Raw genomic sequence first — 10,864 nt, forward strand, 5'->3', positions numbered from 1 at the left:
TTGTTTATTTGCTATTAGCATCGACATTTTTCGGGGCAAAAACGACAGTGCAACCGCCATCCATCGATGTGGCCACGGGGAATTCCCTTGTTCAAAGAAACCGCAGCCCATGTCGTCCTCGCATTCGGGCTATTCCATCTTCTAATCCTTTTTCTTCTCCTCGGCGGCAATGACGGGCACAGCACCACCGGACGACATCGAGGACTGGTTCTCGCGGCCGGAAGCGATCAGTTTCTCGATGGACTTGCCCTTCAGCTCGATGACCTCCTTGTTGATGCGGGTTGAGTCAGCCTCGAGACCGACCGAGCGGCATTTCGAAACCTTTTGTAGCTACCAGCAACCGAAATTTACTAATTCCTTTCGGAAACTTTCGCGAAAATAAATTAAAAACAATAACAAATGACCGGCATCTCCTCATTTTTGAGCAAGAGCAAATCAATACAAACTTGACAGGCGGGTGTGCGAAGGAGACGCAAAACAAATCAATGTTTTCGACAAAGCAAATATATTAAGGCCAGTTTCGCGCCCCTCGACCCAGTGTTAAACTAAGATTGACTTTTTTTACTTTTTAGGATATTTCAAAAAAATACGAATACTCTGCAAGACCTTACTTCCCAAAGATCTTTTCGATTCCAGCATGGATGTGCCTTGGGTCGGACTGGCCGAAACGACAACATCGCCGCATCACAGGTGTGCGACGGGGTTCGCTGAACCGCCCGTCCTTTCGTATTATTTTTATCACCATTTGCGATGGATCCTTTGTCCCTACCGAGTACGCATTCTGGAATCGACCACCCTCAAACTGGTAAAACTTTTTCTTGAACTAACCTTCTTTTTTTTTAGGCCAACTCGGACATTCCCTGAATCCCGGAAAAAAACATCTTAAGCTGGTGGGAAGTCAGACGAGTGCGCATTTTGGTACAGCCACGAACCCGAACGGGGTCATCCTCGGTGGTTGCGAAGGTGGCATCATCCAGGTTTACGCTTTGAAGCTGTTGTGCGGGGAGAACGCGCTGATGGCCCAGCAGGACAAACATAACGGAGCAGTGCGCATTATGGACTACAATTCGTACCAGAATAAACTGTTGGCCTCAGGAGCTTTGGAGTAGGAAATCATCATCTGGGATCTGAACATCACGGCGGCGCCGATGAGCCCAGGAGCGAAGGCACAACTGACCGACACCCAATCGCGGATCCGTTGGCGAGCGCCGTCCAGTGGCACCCGGAAGTGGCCACCCAGTTGTGGGTAACTAGCAAGGCAGATCAAGCCTCCCCCGTTCAACTGTGGGATCTCCGCTACACCCCCACCAAAACCTTCCACATCCACCAGCGGGGTGTCCTCGGTTTGACCTGGTGCCCGAAGAATTTCGACCTGGTCGCTTCCTGCGGCAAAGACAACAAAATCTACTGCTGGAACCAAAACTCCGAAGAGCAAAACGGGGAAATCCTCTCCGAGCTCGCGACCACCAACCAGTGGAACTTTGACGTGGCCTGGTGTCCACGCAACCCGGCGCTCATCGCCGGTTCCAGCTTCGACGGCAACGTAACCGTTTATTCGATCAACGGCGGAGCGCACGCCCAGCTGCAAACGGTGAACAAAATAGCCGATTCGTTTACCGGAGTCTACGGCATCGAGCACGAGCCGGTTCACCAGTCCGCAGGACAGCCGCAGCCCACCTACAACGATCTGAAGCGACCGGCGGGAGCGTGCTTTGGGGTGAGTCGCCATCATAAACTTTCACAAAACAAAACCAAACATTTTCAACCCCTCACAGTTCAGCGGCAAGCTGGACACATTCAACGGAATGAGCCGCACCGTCATCGTGAACCAGGTCCTAACGGATCGCGAGCTGATCGAATGCTCGAACCGTCTCGAGCAAGTACTGGCCGAGGGAACTCGCTCCGACACCTGCGTGGGAAGGAACTTGAAGGATTGCTGGGAGACTTCACGGCTTGACTGCGCGAACTTTTCCGATGCCGGGGACATTTGAAGCGACCTAAATTTTCTCGAAGCACCATTTAAAGAAAAAAAATGTTATTGTTTTTATTGCTGTACTATTTTACATATTAATAAATAACTACACGCAGAAAAATAAGGCATATTTGAATCAATAAAACGTTTTGTTTTTGTTGATTCAAATATATAATTTTATAATTTTATAATTTTATAATTTTATAATTTTATAATTTTATAATTTTATAATTTTATAATTTTATAATTTTATAATTTTATAATTTTATAATTTTATAATTTTATAATTTTATAATTTTATAATTTTATAATTTTATAATTTTATAATTTTATAATTTTATAATTTTATAATTTTATAATTTTATAATTTTATAATTTTATAATTTTATAATTTTATAATTTTATAATTTTATAATTTTATAATTTTATAATTTTATAATTTTATAATTTTATAATTTTATAATTTTATAATTTTATAATTTTATAATTTTATAATTTTATAATTTTATAATTTTATAATTTTATAATTTTATAATTTTATAATTTTATAATTTTATAATTTTATAATTTTATAATTTTATAATTTTATAATTTTATAATTTTATAATTTTATAATTTTATAATTTTATAATTTTATAATTTTATAATTTTATAATTTTATAATTTTATAATTTTATAATTTTATAATTTTATAATTTTATAATTTTATAATTTTATAATTTTATAATTTTATAATTTTATAATTTTATAATTTTATAATTTTATAATTTTATAATTTTATAATTTTATAATTTTATAATTTTATAATTTTATAATTTTATAATTTTATAATTTTATAATTTTATAATTTTATAATTTTATAATTTTATAATTTTATAATTTTATAATTTTATAATTTTATAATTTTATAATTTTATAATTTTATAATTTTATAATTTTATAATTTTATAATTTTATAATTTTATAATTTTATAATTTTATAATTTTATAATTTTATAATTTTATAATTTTATAATTTTATAATTTTATAATTTTATAATTTTATAATTTTATAATTTTATAATTTTATAATTTTATAATTTTATAATTTTATAATTTTATAATTTTATAATTTTATAATTTTATAATTTTATAATTTTATAATTTTATAATTTTATAATTTTATAATTTTATAATTTTATAATTTTATAATTTTATAATTTTATAATTTTATAATTTTATAATTTTATAATTTTATAATTTTATAATTTTATAATTTTATAATTTTATAATTTTATAATTTTATAATTTTATAATTTTATAATTTTATAATTTTATAATTTTATAATTTTATAATTTTATAATTTTATAATTTTATAATTTTATAATTTTATAATTTTATAATTTTATAATTTTATAATTTTATAATTTTATAATTTTATAATTTTATAATTTTATAATTTTATAATTTTATAATTTTATAATTTTATAATTTTATAATTTTATAATTTTATAATTTTATAATTTTATAATTTTATAATTTTATAATTTTATAATTTTATAATTTTATAATTTTATAATTTTATAATTTTATAATTTTATAATTTTATAATTTTATAATTTTATAATTTTATAATTTTATAATTTTATAATTTTATAATTTTATAATTTTATAATTTTATAATTTTATAATTTTATAATTTTATAATTTTATAATTTTATAATTTTATAATTTTATAATTTTATAATTTTATAATTTTATAATTTTATAATTTTATAATTTTATAATTTTATAATTTTATAATTTTATAATTTTATAATTTTATAATTTTATAATTTTATAATTTTATAATTTTATAATTTTATAATTTTATAATTTTATAATTTTATAATTTTATAATTTTATAATTTTATAATTTTATAATTTTATAATTTTATAATTTTATAATTTTATAATTTTATAATTTTATAATTTTATAATTTTATAATTTTATAATTTTATAATTTTATAATTTTATAATTTTATAATTTTATAATTTTATAATTTTATAATTTTATAATTTTATAATTTTATAATTTTATAATTTTATAATTTTATAATTTTATAATTTTATAATTTTATAATTTTATAATTTTATAATTTTATAATTTTATAATTTTATAATTTTATAATTTTATAATTTTATAATTTTATAATTTTATAATTTTATAATTTTATAATTTTATAATTTTATAATTTTATAATTTTATAATTTTATAATTTTATAATTTTATAATTTTATAATTTTATAATTTTATAATTTTATAATTTTATAATTTTATAATTTTATAATTTTATAATTTTATAATTTTATAATTTTATAATTTTATAATTTTATAATTTTATAATTTTATAATTTTATAATTTTATAATTTTATAATTTTATAATTTTATAATTTTATAATTTTATAATTTTATAATTTTATAATTTTATAATTTTATAATTTTATAATTTTATAATTTTATAATTTTATAATTTTATAATTTTATAATTTTATAATTTTATAATTTTATAATTTTATAATTTTATAATTTTATAATTTTATAATTTTATAATTTTATAATTTTATAATTTTATAATTTTATAATTTTATAATTTTATAATTTTATAATTTTATAATTTTATAATTTTATAATTTTATAATTTTATAATTTTATAATTTTATAATTTTATAATTTTATAATTTTATAATTTTATAATTTTATAATTTTATAATTTTATAATTTTATAATTTTATAATTTTATAATTTTATAATTTTATAATTTTATAATTTTATAATTTTATAATTTTATAATTTTATAATTTTATAATTTTATAATTTTATAATTTTATAATTTTATAATTTTATAATTTTATAATTTTATAATTTTATAATTTTATAATTTTATAATTTTATAATTTTATAATTTTATAATTTTATAATTTTATAATTTTATAATTTTATAATTTTATAATTTTATAATTTTATAATTTTATAATTTTATAATTTTATAATTTTATAATTTTATAATTTTATAATTTTATAATTTTATAATTTTATAATTTTATAATTTTATAATTTTATAATTTTATAATTTTATAATTTTATAATTTTATAATTTTATAATTTTATAATTTTATAATTTTATAATTTTATAATTTTATAATTTTATAATTTTATAATTTTATAATTTTATAATTTTATAATTTTATAATTTTATAATTTTATAATTTTATAATTTTATAATTTTATAATTTTATAATTTTATAATTTTATAATTTTATAATTTTATAATTTTATAATTTTATAATTTTATAATTTTATAATTTTATAATTTTATAATTTTATAATTTTATAATTTTATAATTTTATAATTTTATAATTTTATAATTTTATAATTTTATAATTTTATAATTTTATAATTTTATAATTTTATAATTTTATAATTTTATAATTTTATAATTTTATAATTTTATAATTTTATAATTTTATAATTTTATAATTTTATAATTTTATAATTTTATAATTTTATAATTTTATAATTTTATAATTTTATAATTTTATAATTTTATAATTTTATAATTTTATAATTTTATAATTTTATAATTTTATAATTTTATAATTTTATAATTTTATAATTTTATAATTTTATAATTTTATAATTTTATAATTTTATAATTTTATAATTTTATAATTTTATAATTTTATAATTTTATAATTTTATAATTTTATAATTTTATAATTTTATAATTTTATAATTTTATAATTTTATAATTTTATAATTTTATAATTTTATAATTTTATAATTTTATAATTTTATAATTTTATAATTTTATAATTTTATAATTTTATAATTTTATAATTTTATAATTTTATAATTTTATAATTTTATAATTTTATAATTTTATAATTTTATAATTTTATAATTTTATAATTTTATAATTTTATAATTTTATAATTTTATAATTTTATAATTTTATAATTTTATAATTTTATAATTTTATAATTTTATAATTTTATAATTTTATAATTTTATAATTTTATAATTTTATAATTTTATAATTTTATAATTTTATAATTTTATAATTTTATAATTTTATAATTTTATAATTTTATAATTTTATAATTTTATAATTTAATAATTTTATAATTTTATAATTTTAATTTTATAATTTTATAATTTTATAATTTTATAATTTTATAATTTTATAATTTTATAATTTTATAATTTTATAATTTTATAATTTTATAATTTTATAATTTTATAATTTTATAATTTTATTTTCATGTTTTCAAAGTCAAACTAAAAAGTGACAAACTGTCACTTTTAACATGGGGCTCACGCACACTATCAAAACAAATGTTTGGCAGTGTGTGTGAACTTCTTATAAAAGGGGTGTCAAACTAAAAAGTGACCTCGTTCGTTTGACAACAGTTGGTGTCAAACCATCGGGGTTTGAGTGTAGTGTTAAAAGATAACCAAGATAACCAAAGAAATAAACAGAATTGAATTGAATAGAAATAATTTTATAATTTTTATATATTTTGAATTTTTATCATATTTTTGAACGAAACCATACCTTTTAATTGTATTATTTTATATTTATTAGAATCTTAGAAAATTTTAATTGTGGAATTGAAAAGATTCAGAATTGAAAAAATAGAATATTATTGTTTAGAATTTGTGATGGTTTCAGGTTTTTAATTCTCCAGTCCCCCCCCCCCCACACCTCCTTCTCCCCCGCACACTTTCATCGTCCTCATTTATTTTCCGTCGTCCTAATGGGATGCACACCCCCTCTATCGTTTCAAAAACACAACTCACCGTATAAAAACCACGCATCGCCACCTCCCAATAAACACCAATCCGCTTCCTCGATCACAGACTGGGTGCTCCCCTTCCCGTCTTCCGGCATGGCCCGCCGGAGCAACGATGTGACCCGTTCTCCTCCACCTCCACCACGAAGGCTGAAATCAGGAAATCTGGAATATAAATATTGCTGTGATAAAGTCGATCGCAAAAAAGCAACGCTACTTACCAATCAACCGGCCAAAATCCACACGAAACTTTTCAACAACGTAAACTGGTTCGATTCGGTTCAAAGTTTCTCTGATTTGATCAAGTCCAAACAAGACCAACTGAAGAGAACTGTCAAACTGCGTCGACGAAAATCGTGACGTCAAATTGAAGGAAAATCGATGGAAAAAACAATGTCGGGCATGTCGAGTGTTTGTCGTCCGTTTGTCGTCCTTTCGACCAATCGATATCGAAACGGTAAAATCAAAACCGCGCGACAGCTCGTACGAAGTGCGACATTTTTCAAACAGGGTCTTTGAGGAAGGTGGGGCAATAATATGGACGTTTTAAAAAATACGTCATTTGTGGACACCCCCTGCCCAAATGTACACGCAAAATCCACATAACACAGATCTGTGTAAAATTTGACACAGATTGCCCAAAACCGGTAATACACAGAATCTGTGTATGCCACATCAAGTTGAGTTTATATTAGCAAACAACTGAAATCTTCCAAAAATCATATCAAGTTCATAAAGTAGATTTTGATCCCAAAAATAATTTTATTGGTTTTTAATGCACCCCGCCACTATTCAGACCCCCCCCCCTTCTTCCTCTTCACAAATATGAGTAATATTGCAGGAATATACGCACTTACATCAAAACAAGATTTTTCAAAATTGAAAAATTATTTTACTTTAAAAACTCATTAAAAAATTGTGGAGAAAGCGTTGAATTGCCAAAATGTCACAATAATTTTCCAAATCACGAAAAAATCCAAAGTCTCTATATTCCATTTTTTTTAAATTAAAAATAAAAGTCTATGAAAATATTCCTAAAATTGCATAAGTCCAAAAATCCACAGTAAAATTTGAAAAAGCCTGGTAATGTTTCTAATCAAAATAATTTTTCAAAATGTTGAAAAATATTCAACTGGCTGAGAGCAAAAATTTCGCAAAGTCCTGAAAATCTAATAAATTCTACCAACAATCTTGTCGTGATACGGATCCCGTAAATTTTCTAAGTGCCGGAACGATTTTTGTAGGGGGTATATCAATAATTATTAAAAACCAACTTTCGAATTTCAAAATTTCAATGAAGACGTTTTGTTAGGGACATTATTTTAGGAACAAACTGATGTTTTTGTAAAAATCGGACGAAAATTTCCTGTGATTTCGACGATTTTTCCGAAATTTTGGTTTAAAGTAAAAATAAACATCAAAATATTTTATCATGTTTCCAATTTCCCAAAAATTTTCTAAGTCCCAAATTTTTTTTTTTAAGTTTCCTGTTCTCAAAAATTTTTTAAGTGTTGAAAATATTTTACTGGCCGAAAGCTAAAATTTGGTTAAGTCCAAAAAATCAAATAAATTCTACCAAAAATCTTGTCGTGATACGGATCCCGTAAATTTTCTAAGTGCCGGAACGATTTTTCTAGGGGGTATATCAATAATTATTAAAAACCAACTTTCGAATTTCAAAATTTCAATGAAGACGTTTTGTTAGGGACATTATTTTAGGAACAAACTGATGTTTTTGTAAAAATCGGACAAAACTTTCCTGTAATTTCGTCGATTTTTCCGAAATTTTAGTTCAAAGCAAAAATAAACATCAAAATAATTTATCATGTTTCCAACCTCCCGAAAATTTTCTAAGTCCCAAAAAAATGCTTTTTCTGTAAAAAGTAAAGAATTAAAAAATATACGCAAAAATTTCAAAGTCCAGCATAAATAAAATCAAACTTTAAAATATCAGCTCATGAAAATTATTCTAAGTGTCGGAAATTGAAAATTCTGTCAGTGACTGCAAATTTTGCTAAGTCCAGTATAAATTTGAAATAAAGTCAAAATAATCATTTCATGATGTTCGGGTAAAATTTTGGAAAAAATAAAATTTTCGAAATTTTTGCTAAGTCTGAAAAACTACCACTAACAGCTCAATATCAACTGTAGATAATGCAGTATGATCATGGAATATACTTTCCATGATACGCAGTCGGTTTCAAAAGTCGTCATAACTCGAGGAGTTTACAGCAAGATGCGAATAAACAAGCCAAGATAGTTCGAAGTTATCGCCACCAACTCACTTTCCGCCCGGGTAATATTGCAGGAATATACGCAATTACATCAAAACAAGATTTTTCAAAGTTGAAAAATTATTTTACTTTAAAAACTCATTAAAAAATTGTGGAGAAAGCGTTGAATTGCCAAAATGCCACAATAATTTTCCAAATCACGAAAAATCCAATGTCTCTATATTCCATTTTTTTTTAATTAAAAATAAAAGTTTATGAAAATATTCCTAAAATTGCATAAGTCCAAAAATCCACAGTAAAATTTCAATAAGCTTGGTAATGTTTCTTATCAAAATAATTTTTCAAAATGTTGAAAAATATTCAACTGGCTGAGAGCAAAAATTCGGCAAAGTCCTGAAAATCAAATAAATTCTACCAAATATCATGTCGTGATACGGATCCCGTAAATTTTCTAAGTGCCGGAACGATTTTTGTAGGGGGTAGATCAATAATTATTAAAAACCAACTTTCGTATTTCAAAATTTCAATGAAGACGTTTTTTTAGGAACAAACTGATGTTTTTGTAAAAATCGGACGAAAATTTCTTGTAATTTCGACGATTTTTCAGAAATTTTGGTTCAAAGCAAAAATAAACATCAAAATAATTTATCATGTTTCCAAACTCCCAAAAATTTTCTAAGTCCCAATTTTTTTTTTCAGTTTCCTGTTCTAGAAAAATTGTTAAGTGTTGAAAATATTTTACTGGCCGAAAGCCAAATTTTGCTAAGTCCAAAAAATCAAATAAATTCTACCAAAAATCATGTCGTGATACGGATCCCGTAAATTTTCTAAGTGCCGTAACGATTTTTGTAGGGGGTATATCAATAATTATTAAAAACCAACTTTCGAATTTCAAAATTTCAATGAAGACGTTTTGTTAGGGACATTATTTTAGGAACAAACTGATGTTTTTGTAAAAATCGGACGAAAATTTCTTGTAATTTCGACGGTTTTTCCGAAATTTTGGTTCAAAGCAAAAATAAACATCAAAATAATTTATCATGTTTCCAAACTTTCAAAAATTGTCTTAGTCCCAAAAAAATGCTTTTTCTGTAAAAAGTAAAGAATTAAAAAATATACGCAAAAATTTCAAAGTCCAGTAAAATATCAGCTCATGAAAATTATTCTAAGTGTCGGAAATTGAAAATTATGTCAGTCATTTCATGATGTTCGGGTAAAATTTTGGAAAAAATAAAATTTTCGAAATTTTTGCTAAGTCCAAAAAAACTACCACTAACAGCTTAATATCAACTGTAGATAATGCAGTATGATCATGGAATATACTTTCCATGATACGCAGTCGGTTTCAAAAGTCGTCATAACTCGAGGAGTTTACAACAAGATGCAAATAAACAAGCCAAGATAGTTCGAAGTTATCGCCATCAACTCACTTTCCGCCCGGGATTGCGTTTATTTTTTCTAAAATTGAACTTATGCTGATATTTTATTTGGAGAAAATATTCTGCGAACTCTTTTCTAGATTCTGATTTAATCGATGAAGTCTATAAACGCTGAAGTTTAATCAGGCAAGAGAATTATTTTTTCCATAATCTTCCAGATATTTAGTAGATTTTTGGTAATATTTTACAAGCTATGCAATTTTAAATGCTCGAATTTGTATTCGGAAAATACTTTAATGTACGATCAGTTATAAGCGGTGTATGCACTGCGGAAGGATTTGGTCAAGAAAAATTTCAAATGGGCAGCAGCGGCAGCGAAAGCAAGCCAGAGAGGGTGAAGAAAAGCCCCAAGAAAACGCTCCCTCTCCTTTGTTCTGCTGTTCGTATAGCTGATTCTTGA

General features: G+C 23.7%; 1 protein-coding gene across 1 annotated transcript; it reads left to right on the top strand.

The window, feature by feature from the left end:
• The first annotated feature begins 9 nt into the window (after window positions 1-9).
• On the top strand, window positions 10-2,006 carry LOC120429890 (protein transport protein Sec31A-like). The gene is given in 4 exon segments (XM_039594971.2): window positions 10-326; window positions 844-1,070; window positions 1,073-1,717; window positions 1,776-2,006. Coding segments are annotated over 4 exon segments (1,245 nt in total). The 5' UTR covers window positions 10-169; the 3' UTR covers window positions 1,992-2,006.
• The last annotated feature ends 8,858 nt before the right edge of the window (window positions 2,007-10,864 follow it).

Source organism: Culex pipiens, chromosome 1 (genome assembly GCF_016801865.2).
Source record: "Culex pipiens pallens isolate TS chromosome 1, TS_CPP_V2, whole genome shotgun sequence".
Taxonomy (NCBI): domain Eukaryota; kingdom Metazoa; phylum Arthropoda; class Insecta; order Diptera; family Culicidae; genus Culex; species Culex pipiens.